The sequence below is a fragment of the Miniopterus schreibersii genome, assembly GCF_964146895.1.
Source record: "Miniopterus schreibersii genome assembly, chromosome: 15".
NCBI lineage: Eukaryota > Metazoa > Chordata > Mammalia > Chiroptera > Miniopteridae > Miniopterus > Miniopterus schreibersii.
Genome location: NC_138115.1, coordinates 39,739,940 through 39,762,758, shown reverse-complemented (window position 1 = coordinate 39,762,758; position 22,819 = coordinate 39,739,940). Strand labels below are relative to the sequence as shown.

General features: G+C 37.1%; 1 protein-coding gene across 4 annotated transcripts in view; it reads left to right on the top strand.

Annotated features, from left to right (window-relative positions):
* Window positions 1-22,819, top strand: part of SLC4A7 (solute carrier family 4 member 7) — an 82,263-nt gene that overhangs the window by 21,137 nt on the left and 38,307 nt on the right. Inside the window, exons 2-7 of one of the 4 annotated variants that reach the window (XM_081159554.1) lie at window positions 7,500-7,581; window positions 11,203-11,349; window positions 14,755-14,893; window positions 15,634-15,794; window positions 17,819-17,968; window positions 20,888-21,253. In XM_081159554.1, coding sequence (XP_081015680.1) covers window positions 7,500-7,581; window positions 11,203-11,349; window positions 14,755-14,893; window positions 15,634-15,794; window positions 17,819-17,968; window positions 20,888-21,253 — 1,045 coding nt within the window. Of the gene's footprint in view, window positions 1-7,499; window positions 7,582-11,202; window positions 11,350-14,754; window positions 14,894-15,633; window positions 15,795-17,818; window positions 18,008-20,887; window positions 21,254-22,819 lie in introns of all 4 variants that reach the window. The other 3 variants (XM_081159555.1, XM_081159552.1, XM_081159553.1) reach the window with 3 other exon arrangements.

Here is a 22,819-nt window from a genome sequence, read left to right as displayed (position 1 = left end):
TTATCACAAACAAGGCTTTTATATATCACTATGGAAAGATTTCGCCTGGAGAAGAAGCTACCTGTATGTACCTAGTTATGATCTGTGTTTTATTTACAAACAAGGTTGACTCTTTGGGAGTTTAATAGTGAAGCTTGAAGAAATGTCAGGCTTATTAGCACTGGCTTAGAATAGTATCATCCTCTGTGTCCTTGGCTGTGGAAGTCATCTGCTGAAAGAATAAATCCTCGTATAAAGTTAGCAAAGTTTGTAGCATCTTTATTATGCTATAAAATTAGGCTTTTGATTAGTTAATATTATTTGAGTGAGGCTTTAAAAAACCCAATTTGGCTAAGAAACTAGGAAAGAAATCACTCTGTCCTAACAACTAAGTGTGTTTTGAGGCTAAATTGAAGTGTTCTATAACAAAAATTATATCCATGTTAATAATAGTTTATGGGAGGTGTTACTTTTGAGCTCTAGCTATATGTCTTATATAATGAAGAAATTATTTTGTGGAAGGAATCTTCTGCTGCTGTTTTAATAGTAGATTTTTTAAACCTCACATGTCTTAAAGGCTATGGTTTGTGAAAATATTGTTAAATAATCTTTTAACACTTTTTTCTCTAATATTCCTTTGGAATGCTAAAGTATCATTTTTGTTAATTTTATTAAGAAAATGCAAATTTTGGATTTTGCTTTTCAGGCAGGATGAGTGACTGTGAGAAGAATTAGTAAAATGCGCTATGTAGTTAGAAAATCTGTTTCAGGCATGGAAACTAAGTTTGTTTGATTTTGCTGGGAATTCTCACTTGTGAGTTGAGTTTTGATTTTATTATGTGTTGATGCTGGGCTTTTTTTTCTTTTGGTTTATAAACTGATTTATTAAATTTAAAAATATTGAGTGCCTTTCTATGTTTGAGCTTTAATTGTGTGCATAAGGAGTCCTTAAGTGGGTCCAGTGTAAATTTTTAGCTGAGTTTCTTGTCTCTTGAAACATACTCTACATTCAATAAGCATGTATTAGAAAATGTAACCAAGGGCCAGGCCCTCCTTAATCCTGAAGATTCAGTGGTGAACACAACAGACATAATTCCTTTCTTGGAACTTGTTGTTCAGACTGGGAGACAGTTAAGGAAGTAATTACATAAATAGGCAATTACAAGTTTTAATAAATACTGTAAAAAATTCTCAGCATGTACTACAGTGACCTTGGTTTATTGTCTAGTGTTAAAGAACCTATGTAACTGGGACTCCAGAGACCTGGATTTAATTTTAGTTCTTTCACCAGCTAACTGTGGTCTTAGGCAAGTCACTTAAGTGTGGTTTGTGCGTGCGTGAACGGGCACGCTTGTGTTACGTATCTGTGTATATCTAGCTATATAGAGAAATACCTATATAATGAGAAAACTGAACTGGAAAAGTAAAAGCTGTCTAGACCTATGAGTTTGTGGGGTCTTATTTATTCATTAGGAATGGAAAGGAGAATTCATTTATATCTGGATTTCTTATCATGGGGAGCCACATCTTACCTGTAAATTAAACGATAAACTGGACATTTGATTATATTACAGTTTTTCATTCACTGGTGTATTCCCAGTACCTGGAATACTGCTTGGGACATAGTATGCACTCAGTAAATATTTGTTGAATGAATGGATGACTTCCTTAATAGCGGGTTGTTAAGGGAATGAGACTGCTTTTCATGGTCCATGGAACTCACGGGAACAGTGTTATTACACAGGGGAAGAATAGGTGTAAACAGACCATGCTGCAGAGGGGTTTCCTGGCTCTCATGTTGGGTTTCAGCAGAAAAGTGCAGGCTCACGGTAACCCCATGCTGGCTGAAGATGGGGAATCTTGGTAGGACACCTACTGGACCTTTTTTCTGAAAAACCTACTGGATCTTTGTGTGTGTGTGTTTTCCCTTTGGTGTGGAATGCCTGTGCTTTTCTATCATTTCAATTACCAATCTGAGATAATTTTTTAAGAAAGCCCATTTTAAAAATAGATTTTATCTTAATTTCTGTGGACAAACATACATACTTGATAACCCTAAAATAAGTGATTGCTATATGGTTTTTTTTGGGTGTGTGTGTTTGTGTATATACTGAATTAGAACTTGGAATAATGTAATAGATATTTGTGATTTATAATTTCAGGTAGAACCCTGATGAGGATTTCCATTGTCCATAACTCTTGTGCCTTGTGATGAAGCATGTGACAGTAAAGTGTGTCACTAACAATCCTGGCTATTACTTGGCAGTTTTTAATGCCTTATACCTCTTTGAATTCTTCGCTTTTCCAGTCTTTGATTCTTTACCTTTGAAACTTCCTTAAAACTTAAGTTGTCTTTGGTTTTAACCATGATATTTAAAACAAAAATTTCTGAAGCTTTTTGTTCCAGTGTCTGAATCTATCCAGTTCCCACTCTTTGTCTGGTGACAATTTTTCACAAGGCTTTTACGTTTTTTTTCTGTGGGAATCACATGGTTGTCTGAATTTAAAATTTGCAATAATTTTTCATATACCTTTTACATCTCTTCACCTTATTTTAGAGTTATTCTGTGGATCCAAATGCCAAATGAGTTCTTTAGAGACTACGAGTATCATTCTTTGGGTTTCACTTTAAGAAACAGTAGTCATTGATGATTTCTCTCTTCACCTGGATTAGAAAAGAGTATTTGCCTTAGTCTTAAGCTTTTTGCTCATAAATTTAAAGCTTTCTAATATGTAAGTTCAACTCTTGGTGGTAGGTGGGGATTGGGTTGGGAATTGGCATTATTTGGAGGAAACCTGTATTTTGGGGGGGACAACATTATTATTTGTATATACTTTGATAGATTGCCCTAGGCGTCTTAGGTAAAATATTCTGACATACCAGTCAACTTTTAGAGCCCTATTTATAGATTTGGGGTTGTTTGTATTAGTGAAAGTATGGAGTAACTTTACAGTATTTTCTTGTGAATTATAATATACACTTTTTTTCTGAAGGGTTGAAACAATGTAAATGAAGTGGGAGTGGTCCCAAGAAAATCTGACTAAAATGGTTAAGGTCATGAAACAGCCTCAAAGAGAAATGTAAATGTGTGGGACTTAAGTCTGTGACATAATCCAAGGATATGTTCAAACTTTGGTGTGCACCAGAATGAGAGAGGTTATTAAAAATAAATGCTCAGGCACCACCTTAACCACTGACCCGGCGTCTCTAGCGCAGGGCAAGGGAAGCTGAGTTTGAACAAGCTCTCTAGGTGTGTCTAAATTTAATATATCATAAAATCTCTTAAAGTCATACAGTTTTAGGTCCTTATGAAAGTTAGTTGCAGCATCTTGGCATTCCATCCTAAATAATTCTGTGTATTTCCTATGAATAATTTTCTTATACATTTTAAGTCTTCACATCAGTTTTAATTAGGTAATTAATAGGTATTGTTTCTGTAGTTGTAAGACTTTTCTGATCAAGTTTTAAAGTTATATGGTAGATGAGAAACATTTTTGTAGAGAAATGGAATAGTGTCCTTACTGAGATTCAGTAAATGTGTGGGCATCCTCTGTGGGTTCTGTACCTAGTGCTTGACACTCTTACATGGTATCTCATCCCATCATTTCAGGTGGTGTTATACTTGTATTTGTAGTTGAGACCAAGATCGATGGGTGAGGTGGCTTTCAAAAGATTGCATACTTAAGCATACTATCTCTGTATTTACTTGGTTAAAATCAAAGCACTGTAAAAATAACAAATCCAGGAGTCTACCTGTGCTGTGCAGGTCCAGTTTTACTATTTTTTTGTATGTCCTTATGTGTTTCATTATAAAAATTCAGATAGTCCTATTCTGGGGGCTTTCTTACATAAAAAGTAGTCTATGTGGTTCTCCCTGTGTGTGTTTCATCTTGTGATAGGTCGTAGGTATTTTCTGTGCCAGTACATGGAGAATGTCCTTGTTTTGTTCAGTAGCTTGGTGTTCCATTGGGTAGTCATTTCCTCTATTAAGGGGTCCTTGGGTTGTTTTCCTGGTACAACCTGCAGAAAATAACCTTGTGCGTGTGCTGTTTCACATACAGAGAATTTAAACTTTCTTTATGATCATACATGGATCATTCTTAAATCTGTTGTTGTCTTTGTTATAGAACAATTATAATCTGAATAGTTACCTTATTTTATGTGTAGAAATGTAAAACCAAAGATAAAATAACTTGGTTGAGATTAGTGATCACTGTTGCATTGATACATACACTTTAGCTGCCATTTTATGCTTTTGTGTATTTCCCAGTGCCTTGGCTGTATTTTTTTTAGGTAGGCTCTATAACCACTGTCCGTGTCAAAATATTTTGATGTCAAGGGTTGCTCTTTGCTGTTGCTATTTTTAGTTTTCTACTATATTCTTGGAGTTTAAAAATGAGGTAGAGTTTTTTCTACAGAGAGATTTAAAAATAACTGCCCTATTAGCAGATTAAATTTGAATTTATTCTTTTAAAAAATTTGTAACAAAAAATCAAACAGTACATGATTGCCTGTCTCTGCATTATTTCCTACTGCTTTCTCAGTCATCAGAGGGACAGTGTTAGCCGTTTGATGTTTAGCCTTCCAAATGTTTAATATTACCTATAGCTTCGTTTATAGTCCTTTTAAAAAACAAAAACAGACTCTACGTAGTGTATGAATATACTCTATATTTAGAAATATGGCTTAAAGCATTCTACTAAAATGATAGGATTAAAGTACAGTATATTTGTTTCAGAAATGTCTTGCCCCCTTGAAATATCAGTGGTTTCGTTCTAAGAGATTTTCAATATAAAGTGATATGCACCCTGCCTACTTTGTTCAATTACTTGTAAAACGTCAAGAGGCCCAATTCCTGTGGCCTACTTAATATTTGCTTTTATAGCAGACTGCCCTTCTGATTCATGCTTCACAGTCATTGAAGAACTAGGTAAAGTTTTTTAAGAGAAGGGAGAAATGCAGATGTTCCCCCCTCCCCCTCTTTCCCCCTTTTTGCAGCACTAGTGTTGAACATTTTTTAGACTTAAAATTTTAACTTTTGTTTGTTCTACAAGTTACACATGCAAACATTCTCATTGAGAACCAAACAATAATAGTATAATAATAGTCTCACTTGGCTTTAAGTTGAATGACTGACTTAAGGCTTCGCAGGTAGTGAGTGACTAGTAGGAGCAGGCTGGATGGACCATGAGAGGATGTGCTTGTGGACACCCTATAACGTACCACTTTTTACACATATTGGAAGTATTTTTTAAATGATGCTTAGAGGTCAAAGAGTGTTTGTTTTAAGTAAGTAAATATTGTGAGCTTGCCCAATTTGTGCTATTTTTGAGTGTTACCCGATCAGTGTTGTCGGTACACCTAAGCGTGTAAGTATGTCTGCATAGAAATAAAAGGTTTTGTTGTTGTTTAGGGGTGAGAGATAAGTGCATTGTTTTGCTTCCTATCTTGGCAATTGTTCTTGCTACATGAAAGTTTAGAATGGGAGCAGTTAATCCCTTTTAAAATACGCAGTATGCCACCTCTTGGGATAATATGACTTCTGACCTTTTGTACCTGAGCTAAATGTTTAGGGGCCAAATGGTATCAAGTCATTGGAGGAAAGCTAAGTGAAGGTTTTAGAGTATGACTCGCTTAGTGGATGGTAATTATTAATTAAGCATTTTTGTACTTTATTTGTGGGCTTTTTGTTTGTTTCCTACTTTAGCCTTTCCTCACTTCTAAGGGCGTATGATGGCCGTAAGGCAGTTTGGTTGACCCATATACCTTTGTCTGTCTTCTTTATATGAAAATGTCACATGGTTACACAGCCTGCTTCCTACTTCTTTAAATATGGACCCTTAGCAAGGCATTTTCCTTCTCTGAGTTTCCTGTATGTGCAAGTACCACTTGGTTCTGAGTATTGGGTAGCAAATAGTGTGAGTTTGGATAGCAAGGAATTTATTTAAAATCAAATTGATTCAGTTCCTGAGTTTAAAGAGGAGAATTTGGATGTTGAGAGTTTGGATAGCAATGAACAATTGTGTATGAATCCAGTTTGTATGCACTGAGAAAAGCTGTACACAGAAGTGCAATACTTTAGACTGAAAGTTGGAAGAGACTTTAAAAGATCATTTACCCAACCCCCTATTAGATCTTTTCTAAAACAAACTGGTTCTCTAGTTTGTGGATGCTGGAAGTGGTAAGAAGCTAACTACATTATGTGTCACTTCGATCTATTGTTCTAAGTGCTAAGGAGATAGATGCTGGGCAGTAGGAGGAACCACAAAGAAAACGGGAATGGTTGAAAGTTTGTCTTGCGAAATTAAAAAAAGACTATAATTGGATGGATGAAAAAGGAACTTCATTCTAGAAGAATGATGTTCAGTGGATTGTTAATGTTGTAATTGATGCTCGTATTTAATTCTCTCATCTCCAGTTGTCTCTGTTGCTTATGAAGGTACCAGTTAGAGCATAAGGACCTTCTAAGAGAACAAACTAGATTATTTCTTTTCCTGGGTGTGGCTGAGGACAGCGGTGTCCTTGCCCACTGTTCCCTGCTCCTGGTACACTGCCCTCTAGTCTTTGTCATGTGAAACAGAACAGACTTTCCCGGGAACTGGGAGTGGCGGTGGTGTCCTCCTTGTCGCCCTTGCCCGCCAGTCTGGGTGCACGTGTCTCTCTCTGTGGCACAGAATCGTGTGCGTAATGGGTACATAATAGTTAGCGGTGATGGTAATGCTCCTTTGAAGGTTAAGGTAGAAGTTGGGAAGGGAAGTTAAACCTAAAATCTTATTTTAAAAAAAATAATCTAGGCAATATTTTCCAATAAGTGTATTTAGTCTTTGTTGAGATGAAGAATTATGCAGGTAGACTTTCACAGCGTAAAGCGAGAATCTCCTTAGGTGTGGAGTGTTGGCATGGCTTCTCCTTTGTATAAATAAGCAGTGCTTGTAACTCTGACTGGCTCTTGGTTAATTTGTCAGTGAAAAGCGGTACTGCATGCAAAGTCTATAGACTCATTTTTGAGAATTGTATGTTTAACCGTAGCCTAGTCAGTTACAGCTCAGTTAAGTGTTCCCCTTTAGTTAGAGGACCAGAGACAGTGAAACAGAGACAAAGCACTCTCTGTTGATGTCTCAGGGCCCCTCTCACCCCAGATGCTCTGCAATTTCTGATCTGCAGGGTCTTTCTGTTGAAGTGAATATAGGTACCAGTTACTTCGTACCTACCATAGAACACCAATTAAAAATCTCTGCTCTCTCAGTTCTTATCATGAGAGTTCTGAATGGTCGTCTTGGATTAAAAAAAAAAAAAAAAGCCTATAAGCACACTTTAAAAAGAATGCAGTTAGCTGTAATAAGAATTCAGGTTTTTGATAGGAAGGCAATCTTACATTATTTTTTGGCTATCTGAAATAATGCACCTAGTAGTAAGTCTTCACTATATATATATATATATATATATGTGTGTGTGTGTGTGTGTGTGTGTATATATATATATGTTGATTCATAAGCTAATGAGAATAATTTCTTTTTAGGGTCCTGACGAAGAAGCTGTTGTGGATCTTGGCAAAACCAGCTCAACGGTGAACACCAAGTTTGAGAAGGAAGAACTAGAAAGTAAGTGTGCTTGCAGGCTAAGCTCCGAATGAATGTGAGCATCTTCTAACTTTTACCTGGTACTGTTGATCTGTTGTTGTGAGGTAGAGCGTACATTGAGAGGGGTGCTCAGTTCTGTTTTCTAAATGTAATTTAAAGATTAATACAGCAAACACTCATGTAACCACTACCTACATCTGCAAATAGAGCATTCCCTGATGATTTACTCTTTGTTGAAAGTATTGGCACAGCATAGATTATATTACACAGACTTCACTAATGGTTACCATTAGTTAACTTGAAAAGTCGAAATGCCACGGTTACAAAATCAGTTAATACTTTTATTTATTTTTCATTTCTAGCAGGTTGGGTAATTTGTATTATGAGCAAACTAGAGTACCAGACTAATAAAAGGCACAGTTATCACTAGTTGGCATCTAAATGCTCATTTTATAGGTCTGTTACATCAGCCTTTTAAAATGCTATAACAACCTCAGCGTAAACTGAGTAAATGAATTATTTTCCAGTCAGGAGTAAATGAATTATTTGCCAGTCTTTCTTCCCTAAGCAGAAAGAAGTGGTTTCTTTTCTTTTTTTTCCCTCCATTTTCTTCTGAAATAAATTTAGGTTTACAGAAGAGTTACAAAGATAGTACGGAGTGTTCTTGTGTACTCTTTGTCCAGCTTTTTCTGTTAACATTTTACGTAACCAGCATAAATTTAAGAAATTGAAGAAGTTAACATTGTTGCAAGTCTATCAACTGAACTACAGATTTTATTCAGATTTCACGTTTTCCACTGCTGTCCTCTTTCTGTTCCAGGATCCAGTTGAACAGTTTAGGGTCCCATAGTACATTTAGTTGTCACGTCTCCTTAATCTCATCTAATTTCTCACAGTTCCTTTGTCTTTCCTTGTTTTTCATGACTTTTACTTTTTTGAAGAGTAGCGGTTAGATACTTTATAGAATGTCTTTAAATTGGGTTTGTCGCATGTTAGCATATGAATAGACCAAGATTATGGATGTTTGGGAGACATACCACGGAAGTGACGAGCTGGAGCTCTTCTCAGTGTATGGTACCTGTGGACATGGGATATCAACATGACTTATTGTTGGTGATGTTGACCTTGAAGACTTGGTTAAGGTGGTGTTCATGGCAAAAGCTGTGGTAGACTAATTTTTGGGTCTTTTTGAGAACACATTGTTAAGTTAAACTGTTCTGTGAAGACTAGTATCACGTGGGGCCATTAATCTGTTGCTTGTAAAAAGGAAATGGAAAGAGGCACAAGTGTTCTTCACATTTACCTTCTGAAATGGAAAAAAACCAACAACTTCTGTTTCTTAAATTCAACTTTTAAAGTCTAGACTTATTAGGGTTTCTAGAAAGAACCTAAGTTACCTTGAAGGTTGTGGTTAGATTCTGTGAATTACAGGGACTATGGAAGTTAAAACTTTTAGCAGTAATTTTATTAGTTCAAATGTATGGTGTTACATTTATTCCATCACTTAACCACTTAATGTCATCCCTCAAATATATGTGACCTAGAACATAAAGAGAGACACTTGGCTATGCTCCTTGGCTTCCCTCAGTTACCCCAAGGCCCCCGAACTTTGCATGCTTTGTACGTATCTAAATTTCAGTATCAAGATCGAGGGAGAGATTAAGTTTCTCTCAGAGTTTGACTAAATAGGCCTTTGATGAAATAAAATAAAGGAGAAAGAAAAATGAAAGAAAAATTATAACAGAGAACACTCAGGGGGCAATAATAAAAATAGAAAAAAACCCCCATAAGGCTTGCGCTTTCAATCTTTGGATTCTAGGATATTTTCATTTATTTTATCTAAATTGCAAACTCAAAAATAAATTCTTTCTTTCTAAATTGCTAACTCATAATTTTTTTTGTGTGTGCATTGGGACTTGTGTGCCAAAACCCATTAGTACTAATTGGGGCAGCAACTTTATGATTCCCAGTCCACAGTGATGAGAATTTGACTCTTTAATTTCCACTTTTCTGTGTTCAGAAGAAAATAGTTTCACTAAAATAAAATTGTAAGATGACAGAATTTTGTTAGTTTTTTTTCCCACTTTTCCTGAGATATAATTCACATAAGATTCACCAGTTTAAAGCATATGATTTATTTATTGTTTTTTGGTGTATTCACTGTGTTGTGCAACCATCACAACTCTCTAGTTCCAGAATTTTTCCATCATTACAAAAGGAAACCCTTTATAATTGGTTTTTAAGTTTGGGATTTTCCAGTAAAATATTTTCAAATAGTCGATATTTAATTTCTACAGTTCTTTATCTAGTGCTTACCATAAAGTAGGTAGAGTAGTGGGTACTGAGGGATGTTTAAACAATTTTAATTTAATATGTTTCTGTAGGTCTAGTGTCTTTTAGTTTAAAAGGTGATTGTTTGCTTTACTGACATTAATATATTAATATATTGACATTAATATATTAATACCCTGAAACAAGAAGTCACAGTATCTTTTTTCAGCCTTAGCTGAGAATATGTGTGTTGGGCAACTCAAATTTTTTGCTGCTCTGGGCATGTTTATAAATGACTGTGAAGTCTTCATGAGTTGGGGTTACAAATACATTTTATCGAGTTGGCAAATTTGCAAACGCAGAATCCATGAATAATCAGGATTGACTGTACTTCCAAATCTCATCTAAAGATGAAGATCTTGAATTTCTTGAGGCATCTATTTTCTAGCCATCTTACAGAATTTGTTTGGAAAGTAATGCCATTACCTTTCATATTTCAGCATATTACTTTTTTATGTTACTTTTTGTACGTAAAGGCAAAAAGCAGCTCTCTATGCTAGATGGTTTTTGCAAGTTGTAAATTGGTTAAACTTGTAGTTCATGACCCAGTCACTCAATACAGTGATAGGAACCTCATGAAAACTATTTAAGAAATCAGTTTCATGCTTCTTAGTATTTGACACAGTGCTATTAGCTGCCTAGCTCCCTGTTTCAGTTTTATTTAGTGGGCAAGGGCAGAGATCGCCTTTCAAAACCATTTTGTTGGTCAGAATAGAAACTAAGGATAATGCAACATCAGCAGTAGCCCTTTCTATTCTAAAAGTATATGGTAACCATACTGTATTGCTTTGTTTTCCCAATCTGATAATTTCCACCCCTTAATTGGAGTATTTGGACCATTTACATTTAATGTAGCCCTTAGTCATTTGGACCTTGATGACTTGAGATTTTCAAAACTTTAAGAAATTAGTAAATATTTATGAATATCCATTTGTAAATATTTATTATAAAGTATTTAATTATCATTAAAGCATATCTCTTAAGGACTTCTACTAACTGGGCTGGCCATAAATGTAGATGGAATAAATTTATGTGTACACAGTATGATTTTAGGAGGGCCAAGTCTTTATAGACTTGCAAACTAATGATTACACAAGTAACCTGTGTATCTGGTGTATTTATCAGTCAGTGGTATTAGCCCTTGTTGTACCATTTTGTGTAGTGCTCTGTAAAGTAGGACACTAGCTTTGTTAACTATACGAATTTATATGTAATTCTCTTTTATCAAAGTAAATTTTGGTATACTTTTGTGCATATCACTTTTTTTCCCTTTTGGAAAACCAGTAATACGTTTTTTGAACCTTTTGCTAGGTCACCGAGCTGTATATATTGGTGTTCACGTCCCATTTAGTAAAGAGAGTCGTCGACGTCATAGGCATCGTGGACATAAGCATCACCACCGGAGAAGAAAAGATAAAGAATCAGATAAGGAAGATGGACGGGAATCTCCTTCCTATGGTAAAAGAAAACAGTGGTTCTCCATTATCACTTCAAAGTTCTTTACTGGGAAGCTCTTTTTTTTAAAATTAAAAAAAATGAATATATTTTCTTTTTAAAATTATATGTCTGCAATAATTTAGGTACATATGCATTGAAGAAACTAATTGAAGTAAGAATATTTTTTTCTGAAAGAAAAATACTTAGTTTATAGGTTAAGATCTACATGGGATAAACGAGAAAAGTAAGGGGCTTTGTTTTCATTGTATTTCAGCCTTGGGAATTGTGAAAGTTGCGTTTTGGCACTTAATCTTCAATTTAGTAGGGTTTTACTTACCTTTATTATATGCTTTATTATTTACATGGGCAACGAACAAATATATGGAATTCTCAGGCTCCTGAAAGAGATTGAATATTTTGTTTTATTTTTAAACATTTTGGCCAGAAGATCTTATCCACTAGTTGGATTACTTGGTTATCTAAGCAAAAAAGAATGCTCCGATTGGATAGTTGGTTTCTAGAAGGACAGAATATTTGTTTGAAAGTAGAGAAATACAGAAGTACCAATAGACAGAGGAAATCAGAAAAAAAAAAAAAAGCATAAAGTTGAGGAAAGAGAATGTAATCTGATAATAAATATTGATAGTGATGATTTAAGTGGCCCTGAGAGGTGGGAAAGGTAAGCTGCACTTGGTTGGCATATAGGGAGTCATTGATTTTGTTTTTTTAGGACAACATGGGCCCACGTGGCCCTCTTTATACTAGTGTGTGTGTACATTCCAGCAAAGCTCTGTGAGTTGCACCCCTATAGGCACTCGTGCTATGGTAAAGGAATGTTTTTGTGACGAGGTAAAGAGGGAAAGAATTACTGTGTATAATACAGCTACGATATGAACGTAAGAAAGACAATACCGATGGCCTAGTAAAATAATAAGTGCCAATTCTGCACTAAGCATTGGACCAAGCAAGCCCTTGACATACCCTTTTTTGTTTTCGCTTCTCTGCAATTTTCAAAAGATGATGGATATTATTGTTTTTATTGTATAGATGGAGAAACTTTAGCTTAGACAGGCAAAAACATGGGCTTAACAACCTCTATTAAAAGAAACTGATAGTCTGATAAAATGTTGAGTGGTCATAGAGCTAACCAAAGGTCATATAGCTAGGAAAGGAAAAAGATCACTAGTGAACTTTCATGATGAGGTAATTTAGAAGTATTTTGCGGTTCCATAGAAGATATCCATCCAGTTTGGGATATCTTAGACTATCCCATGAGTGGATCAGCATGTTCCTGTAATTCATACTGAATCAAAAAGGTGCACGATATATTTTTTTATTCTCATCGAAGGATATTTTTTCCATTGCTTTTCAGAGAGAGAGGAGAGGGGTGGGGGGAGAGAGAGAGACTGGGAGAGACAGGAAGAGGGAGAGAGAAAGATTGATGTGGGAAAGACACATTGATTGGTTGCCTCCAGCACTGGCCCTGACCGGGGGCAGGATTGAGCCTGCAGCCAAGGTATGTGCCCTTGGCTGGAATCGAACCCGGGACCCTTCAGCCCATAGGCCAACGCTCTAACCACTGAGCCAAACCTGCTAGGGCAAGGCACACAATATTTTTATAGAAATACTATTGACTCGACTGTAAGTAAGTGTGTTTATATGTTCACTTGGGTAGGTGAAGCTAAGTTATGATATTTGAAGTCTAAATATAGTGGCTTAAAAATAAATTTGGTGGAGGAAATATTTGTGACTTTTAAATGGAAGAAGTTTCCCTAGAAAAGTCTTATGCCACTGAAGTTGGTTTATTTTGGTTTTAACTGCTGCCAATATGTATCCTAGAAATTGCTATGAATGAAGTCCCTTCATTCTTTCCGCCGCCCTCTAAAAAAGAGATTATAAAGGACTTTTGCTTCTGGACATGATGGAATAAGAGGAATTGAATTTGCCCTCCCATTTTAAACAGAAACATGGATAAAATGTACAAAACAGTAATTTTTAGACATTGGACAACAGGCAGCCACGGGTCTCTGACCTGCGAAAGAGAGCAAGTTAGATGAGTAACAGGGTTGCCTGAACTTACTGCCTAGAGACAGTTTCCGGGCCGCAGCACAGGGAGGGGAGCCTGAGCCGAGCCCAGCAGGCCCTCGGAGTTGAGGTGACAGCGACTGGGATTTGGGGAGGCCAAAGAAGCTAGAATTTGAGGTGGAAAGTCCCAGAAAGCAGAGAGCTACACACAGTGAGTTCCAAAGGTCTGAAGACGAGTCCTTTTGAACCTTTGGTTGGGGTACTGGTCTGGGCCAAAGGAAACTCCCTGAGGCCTGGGAAATACCAGCAGAAAGCAGCAGGCAAAACAATGTCTGGAATTCACACGAGGCTGGGAATAGGGTGTGTTTCCATCAGTCAGAGTGGCAAGGCCTTGTGCCATACAGGGCATTGGGAAGCGACCGCAGCCTTAATGGCGGGTCTTAATTAGTTTTACATTAGAGTCTACAGTGGATCTGCTCTAAAAATTCTTAAAAACAGGTGTTGAAAGAATTAAACTTCCAAGTATCTGCCTCCCAGAGCAGAGTATAACACCACTAAAAGAAGTATCATAAAATCCAGCACCTAATTGTAAAATTTACAATACACGACATTCTCAAATCATATAAAACAAAAAGAAGTGGAAAAATGAGCCACAACCAAGAGAAAAACAGATCAGTAGAAACACCCAGAAATGACAAACCTGATGGAATTAGAAAACAAACATGTTAAAGAAACTACAATAATGTTTAATATAATAATGAACATATAAACTATGTTTACATGTTTAAGAGGTTAGAGGAAAATATGACTGTGATGGGGAGATAAACTGAAAATGTCAGGAAGGCCAGATGGAACCTCTAGAGAATGAAGAGCACAGTTCCAGAAATGAAAAATATACGAGGTAAGGTTCACAGAAAATTGGATGATGTAGGAAAAAAGTTAGTGGTTTTGAAGACATAGTGATAGAAAACTATCCACAATGAAAGAGAAGGGAAAGGACTGAAAATAGAGCATCACTAATTTGTATACTTCTAGTTTGGGTTTTCTCGTAATTTTTGGAATGCTCTTGAGCTTAGCTACATATTAATTACATGTTTATGGATGCTGCTTATTTTTGTGTTTTTTTTTGTTTACATCAGTTAGTTACAGATGAGTTAGTCTTGTTTATTTTTAACATACAATTTTTCTTATACGCCTGTGGGTGTGACCTTTCTGCGTTTTCTTTCTTTTTTTCTGGATTGTTGCTCTTGTTTCCTTCCAGCATTATAGTATTTTAATAATGAAAGAGTTTTTGATGGAATATATTTATTTATAACCAAAGGATTTCGCTGTCAAAACCACAGTTATCTTTGAGTGAATTGAGAAAAATGTCAAGGGTGTTTAAACTCTCCTCTTGCCCAGACACGCCGTCGCAGAGGGTGCAGTTCATCCTGGGGACGGGCGATGACGACGAGGAGCACATCCCGCACGACCTGTTCACGGAGATGGACGAGCTGTGCTACCGCGACGGGGGCGAGTACGAGTGGAAGGAGACGGCCAGGTGAGGCCGCGGCTTCTCCCTGCGACGGGAGCATCAAGTGAACTCGTTGGGTGTCCCGGTGCTTTAGAAGCAGGGAGCACAGGTTTTCCTGGTGCCCGAAAATTATCTTCAGTTTTTTTTCTCTATTCTCAAAATCTGTTTCCTTAAGTAATCCTTACTGCTTCCACATAACACGAAGGGAGTTATGCTACAGATCTTCTTAAGTCCTTAATTAGAGAAACAAGTCTGAAAAACCAAAATCTTGGGTATTTTAAGTTTAAACGGAGGATTAGAAGGGCCATAGTTTGTTTCTGTAGACGATTTCTTGTGCTAGGCTAGAAGAGAGGAACTGCAGAGATAACGTGTGGCTAATAGACCATTAGCCTAATTTTATAAAAATGTGTTTGTAGCCAAATTTTGTTTTGGTGGTGGTGATTGTTGTTCCTCTTTATTTTTTATTTTTTTTTTTAAAAATACCGTTTTTGATTTCAGAGAGAGGAAAGGAGAGGAGGAGAGAGAGAGATAGAAACATCAGTGATGAGAAAGTCATTGATCGGCTGCCGAGCCCACAACCCGGGCTTGTGCCCTGACCGGGAATAGAACTCCGATCGCCTGGATCCTGGGCCATCGCTCAACCGCTGAGCCACGCCCGGCCGGGCTGTTGTTTCTCTTTAAAAGAACAAATTTACGCTGATCGTATTAAAGTAAGCCAGTGAAACTGTCATTCTTTATAAAATATTTCTATGTGTCCCATATTTCAGGTGGCTGAAGTTTGAAGAGGATGTTGAAGATGGTGGTGACCGGTGGAGTAAACCCTACGTGGCAACCCTGTCCTTGCACAGCCTCTTTGAGCTAAGGAGTTGCATCCTAAATGGAACAGTCATGCTGGATATGCGAGCAGGCACTCTAGATGAAATAGCAGGTTAAAGCAAATGGGCGCTTTTATATTTAAGTTGTACTGAAATTAGAGATTCTTAAATAAGGGAAATGAAGCAGAGTTTTTAGGCCACCGATTTAGAAGTTATACGCTGAGCTTCCATTCAGTGCGGGGCAGGTCTGAGGAGTAGACCCGTAAATAACACGTTTTGCCTCTGATAAGTTTGGAGTCTGGAAGATTGACTTAGATATTGCTCCAGTGTCAAGGAGAAAGTGACTAGGGCCCTCAGCCAGATGTGGAGTCTGTTTTCCGGAAATGCAGAGGAAAGGGCTTTTTGTTTCTTTGTTTTCTGTACCCAGGTATTTGGGGAAGACCTACAGAATACATTAGCTGTGCAGCTTATTCGTAGGGTTCGAACACCTGGGCACAGGGAGCAGGTAGTGTAAGAGGAAAGAAACTGTTCTAAGGAGGGTGCAGAGAAGGAAGAAAGGTCCAGAAAGTATAGACAGGTATGAATTTCAGGAAAGGTGGGGTGAGTATACAGATTTCTTGAGTAATAACTGGACACATCTTTGGAAAATAAATTAGAGAGGGATCGTTACTAGCCTTGAATTACGGGGTTAAGAAATCAGATTTTATTTGGCAGGCGTTTTGGCTCTTTAGCGATTTTTAGCTTAGTAGTGTGATCTAACGTGCGCCAGGAAGGTCGTTCTGGCAGGAATACGTAGGGGGCTTTGGGGTAGGAAGAGGTCAGAAGCAGGTTAGGCAGGTTGTCCTATTGGAATAGTCCAGGCGAGAAACGGTGGTGGCCAGAACTGTTGTAGGTAGTAGCAATGGAGATGAGGGATACGGTGGAGATAGAAAGTGGAAAAAGACAGCTCCCCGATAAAGCTGTTTCACCATTAACTGTAATTGCTCAAAACCAACATCAAGTTCAGTGGCAATGGATTTTATAGTGTGACTACCTTTATAGATTGCTCCCACGGGGGGGGAAAAAAAATCTATAGTGTTTGATCTTCAAGAGAACCATAAATTATTGAGTTTCTCAGGCTAGAAACATTTTGATAGTACCAGATTGTTAGATTTGACCACCGGCTGCAAACCTTTAAAATTATCATAAAAGCCCTACTTTTTGTCTTTATGAAGGAAAATTTGAGTTAGGAATGTTGAAATTTGGACATGTGGGTCTTCCTTTGGCTTTGCAGTTACCACATAATGCAGTGTAACATTTCATTAAATGTTTTGTATAACCCACCGACACTTGTGCGGGAGCCTGTAGTCATTGTGTTCATGTTTTGACCTGATAGGTCGATCCCTTCTAGTTTACTTCTGCAGTAATCTTGTAAGTTGAAAGACTGACACTTTTATCTCTAGTGGCACTACTTAAAAATACTTATATATGCTCTATAAATTAAAAATAGTCCAATCACCACAATAATTTAGAAAATGGCATCGCTGTCCATCGCCCCGTCCCCTGCACGGCCCTCGCAGCCGCATACCTTCATCTTCCTAGAACTTGCTGCTCCATGATGTTTTATCCGTTTGCTCACCGGTGGTTCTGCCTCTGGGAGAGTGAGAGCTGAGCCGACTGCTTAGCCGACCGCTGTGTTCCCAGCACATGACAGCCACTCAGTAAATACTTAAATGATTAAATGAACATGTCCCAGATATTCATCTACAGTTTTGGGGAAAACTATGAGGTGTAGCAGTAGAATTTCTTCACTTCTTAGGAATCCAATAGTATTGAATATTCAGTTTAATAGACTTTATTGTATCCATATGAGGAAAGCGCTTTCAACTATAGGGAGGCTATTATTGTGTGACAGTAGCCTCTTTATAGATAATAGTACTTACTAAAGTAAGGGCTCTGCATAATTTGTTCACTTTTGTTGGATAATGTTCATATCTACCTTTATGCATACGCTATTCAGTATTAGAAAGGAATAGTACTTGCCAGAGCTATGTAAGAATCTTACTTTCCTAGTACAGTTTCACTTACAGTTTGTTCCATGCTCTGGTCATCCAAGGGTTAGTTTGCATATTTATTTGTTTATTTCTTCCTCGAATAGATATGGTATTGGACAACATGATAGCCTCTGGCCAGTTGGATGAGTCCATCAGAGAGAATGTCAGAGAAGCTCTTCTGAAGAGACATCATCATCAGAACGAGAAAAGATTTGCCAGTCGGATTCCCCTTGTGCGATCTTTTGCAGATATAGGCAAGAAACATTCTGACCCTCACTTGCTTGAAAGGAATGGTGAGATAAGTTGCGGCATCCAATTTTTGCTAACACTTCTATTCTAACAGCATTCCAGTATGTTACAATTAGCATTGGGCGAAAGAAAGATATTTTTTCCAGATGATTACATAGGTCATTTTTTTTCTTTATTATTATTATTATTTTTTAAAAATAGTATTATTTGTACATTTAAAAATGTCGTTTCTAAAATGTCTTTCTTTACAACATGACAGAATTATCTGTAGAAATCATTTAGATAAAAAACTTGAAGCCCAGCCAGGCGTGGCTCAGCGGTTGAGCATCGACCTAGGATCCAGGAGATCTCTGTTCGATTCCCGGTCAGGGCACATGCCCGGGTTGCGGGCTCCATCCCGAGTTGGGGGCGTGCAAGAGGCAGCCGATCAATGACTCTCATCATTGATGTTTCTGTCTCTCTCCCTCTCCTTTCCTCTCTCTGAAATCAATAAAGATACATATTAAAAAAAAATCCCCAAAAACTTGGAACAGTCATTCTATTAATATGGCATACTTGAGTATCGGTAATATTTAAACACTATCACTGTATCTAACCCTGAATTACCCCTGCTTCTTGCTTTTTTATTTCTGCTCAAGAATTCTTGTGTAATTGGTTAAAGAGGCGTAAATTATGATCTATAAATTTAGTTTAATCTTTTTAAAATTCTAAATCTTTGTTTGAACCATATTATCTATATTAGAATTAGGTTTTTCCTAATGACTTTTTTTTTTGGGTCTCTTTAATGTACTTTATTTGTTGGGGATAAACAAGCGTTTTGGATTGGTTTGCCCATTTCCCTGCTCTTTATTTATTCATTTGTGAAAGGTTTTTATGATTGTTTCTGTCTTATGCTAGGAGTTACCCAGTTGATGTCTTCCAAACCGTTGAGAATGGTGTAGACCTACGTCTCCACTTGCCACTCGTTCACGGTCTAGCAGTGGGTTAAATGTGGGATGAAGGGAGACAGTGTTTTTTTAGCCATTTACATGGTACTCTATCTTAGGGCTGGAGCGCTCGGAGGGCCTGCCTCTCCTCTCTTTAAAGCAGGGGATTACATCACTGGGGTTCTATTTTGGCTGTTAAAGAGAGCTGATGACAGCAACTCTGGAAATCCCAGGTGCAAATGCGTTGCTTATGAGGGTCACTGTTTCCTCCAGCAGCTACTGTTACCCAAGACTTATGAGGGTTACAGTGAAGAGGAGTGGGGGGTGGGCCACACTGTCCTTCTGTTCCTGAAATAATAGTACGGCTTTTAAGTGTTCTGCAGGCAAACAGCCGAAGGTGATAGGGTTTAATATATCTAAAGTTGATAGTAATCATCGTTTGAAGGTCAGTGTAAAATACCTGAGTCCGTTTTCTTCTGATCATTTGACCACTAAAAAAAAGGTCTTTTCTTTTTTTTTAAACTTGATTTTTATTGTTGACACTATCAGAAATGTCCTCATGCCTCCCCCCGTATCTGCCCACCTCCACCCAGCTCCTGTCCCTCAAAATCTTTTAAATCTGTTTTAAATTGTACCTTTGTACAGTTAAGGAAGCTTGAGAATAAAAGGAATCTCTTAGGGTCCTAAGTTCAATTGAAAAGCACCCATCTGTGTCACACGTTGCCTCTCATTTTCATCTGTCATGTATATCTGTGAAACAAGTTCATTTTCCCAAAGAAACCCTGCTAAATCGTAATTTCTCAGAGGCAGTGATTCCAGATTATTCTCCAGTTGTCATTTCGTTCCTTTTAATGATAAGACAGTGGCTGTTTTCCTTTAGCATGGGAATTGTGTTACTTCGCTGTATTGTGATTTAACAGTTTTCCTGCATGTAGCTTATTTTTTAACTAAACTGTGATTGTTTGTGGATTGAAGATTAATCATTATTTTTAATATTTCTGGGATCTCTTGAGCATGTAGCTTTGATTACTTAGACTTAGATCATATAGAATCGATTGCTGTATTTCTCGTTTTCCTAAAAATAAAAGGAATTTCATTAAGGTACGCTTCATAGAATAGGTGTTTGAAGTATGAATGGACATCAGCTTTTGAAATATGCAGGACTTACTTTGTTATTGCTGTTGTTAGTGAGAAATACTTTATTCTTATCTAGTTAGATTAAAATTGTACATATTGGTTTAAATTTATCTGCTGTAGCACAAATGGAAGCCTATTTTAGGACATTTATTAATATCTTTAGAGAGATCAAAATATGTATCCTTTAAAATTGACCTTATGTTTTCATTTTAAAAAAATTACTGTAACTTGTGTTAAATTTTTAAATTTTACTTGGGAGCACTATGAATAAGTGATGCACTATTGACTTGATGTTATAAAGATTTAAGTTAGGAATTATTCATAATATCAATGTGGACTTTTCTCGTGAGATAATTATCTGTAGTGGTTCGGTACAGTGTGGGACAGATACACTAAATATAAGCTCTTAGTGCTGGTAAGTTTTTTTTTTGGTTCCAATTCTTAGATTTTTGTGTTATGTTCTTAAATATTTGATGTTTACCATTTATTGAAGCAGCAACTTGGCACTGATATTGTTCTTTTTAGAAAAAGCCACACTAGTGGGCATTCTAATTACTAACAATATTGTCCCCCAGCATCTACATTAACATGTTTTTTATTTTTCATTGTTGTTATTATTATTATTATTATTATTATTATTTTTGTGGCTATACCTTCAGGGAACTAATCCCAGCCTAAGCAACTTTTCAGTGACTTCCTAACATTTAAAAACCTGATTTCCATGCTAACCCTGACAGCATGAATGTGAAATGTTGGGGCTTGAAAGCTTGCAGTTTACAGCGTAAAGTGATTTTTCTTGTGTGTTTCTCTTTGCCTTCTGCAGCGAACTTCATCGTTTTTCATTTATTTGTTTTATCTCAGGGGAAGGCCTTTCAGCCTCCCGCCACTCTTTGCGAACAGGCCTGTCTGCCTCAAACCTTTCATTGAGAGGAGAATCGCCTTTATCTCTTCTTCTCAGTCACCTCCTTCCTTCTTCGAGAGCCGGGACCCCTGCAGGCTCGCGCTGTACCACCCCAGTGCCCACCCCTCAGAACAGCCCTCCTTCTAGCCCTAGCATCGGTCGCCCGACCTCCACAAGTGCCCGGCAGAGTCAGCTGCAGGTCCCAGAGCTACTGGTCTCTCCTGCCAGTGACGATATTCCCACAGTAGTAATTCATCCGCCAGAGGAAGACTTAGAAGCACCGCCAGGCCAGGACCAGAAGGAGGAAAATGTTGACATAACTCCAGGCAACTATGCGCAGTCCTCCCCGTGTGGCGCTTCCTGCCTCTGGGCCACTTGCACTTGGAATGCCTGTTAGCACCGAGCTTTAGCAGCATTTGTAGATGATGCTTATACTTTATTTTGACTTCTGCATGGTTTTTTTTGGTTTTGTTTTTTCCTTTAAAATGTATTGTAGAAAAGAATAGACTTCGTTAAAAATTTTAAGTTATCCAAAGACTACAGAGAAGACTACACATAATTTAAGCCCTTTCAGAAATTTTCACTGACATTTTATGGGTCAAGGCATTTGAGTGGTTCAGGAAAACAGAAGTTTTTATACATAGTCTTTTAATTTGCCAAGATTTCTAGAAAAAGGCCGCTTTTCTTGTGCATTCATAAGGTGAATGAACACATTGTATGTTACTTATATTGAGGCGAGGTGCCTTTTATCTGTTGGATCTTTTGTCCAAAGAATGTGGTACGTTTTAAGCTTTTTGGCAATGATAGGATCTAATGTTCTTTTTCTCATTTTGTCTCTGAGGAGATTGATGTTTCCTAATGACTGCCTGGAATCATCATTAGTTCAAGATTAGAATTATATTTTGGGATAGATTTTAGTTGTCCTTTATTTAATTAATGTCATGTCTATCTTTAATCCAGATTTACCTGGAACTTTTCAAGACCAGAGTTCTTATAACTGTGGCTGGAGTATAATTTTGTATGTTAATTAGAAAAATTATTTCTTAGTGGATAAAAGTTTTATAACTTATTTAAGGGTTATATATTATGAAAATATTGGCTCTTTTTATTAATTATATATACATTGATATATATATTTATGCCCAATTCATATGAAGTATTCTTTGGTGACTGACAGTCAAGCATCGATGTGATATATACAAATACTAATTAGTGTTTTTAATCACTAGATATCATTAGACATTATAGTATTATTACACTTCTCTATAATACTGATAATATCTAACACTTCAGTGGTAGTTTATAGTTATTAAATTAGCTTATTTAATTGGTATAAAAATTTGTTTGGTGGATACAGCCACTTTGAGAAACTCAGACCCAGAAAATTTAAATAATTTCTCCTGGATCATAAAGCTAATAAGTGGCAGCCTATGTCCTCTGACTAAAAATCTCTGTGCTCCTACCACCACATGACAAGCCTTTCAACTCTCTTCATTGTCTATTTCCAAACATGCCGATTAAATTTAATTAAAGCTCACTGTGCTGTCCTGGCCGGTGTGGCTCAGTTGATTGAAGTGTCATCCCGTATACACAAAGGTCTTGTGTTCTAATCCAGGTCAGGGCACAAACCTAGGTTGCGGCTTCAGTCTCTTTCTCTCTCTCTCTTTTTCTTCCTCTCTCCAAAATCATTAAACATATTCTTTGGTGAGGACTGAAGGAAAAAAAAATAGATACAGCTCATTGTAGTTGCCAAAACATGATAATACTTTTAGAAATTAAAAAAATGGAAGTTTTGGGCTAAATAATTATAACAGTAATTATGATCGTAGTTATAGCCACCGTTGTTTTATAGTTTGTTCCACCACACACAGATATATGTGCTTTTCAGATAG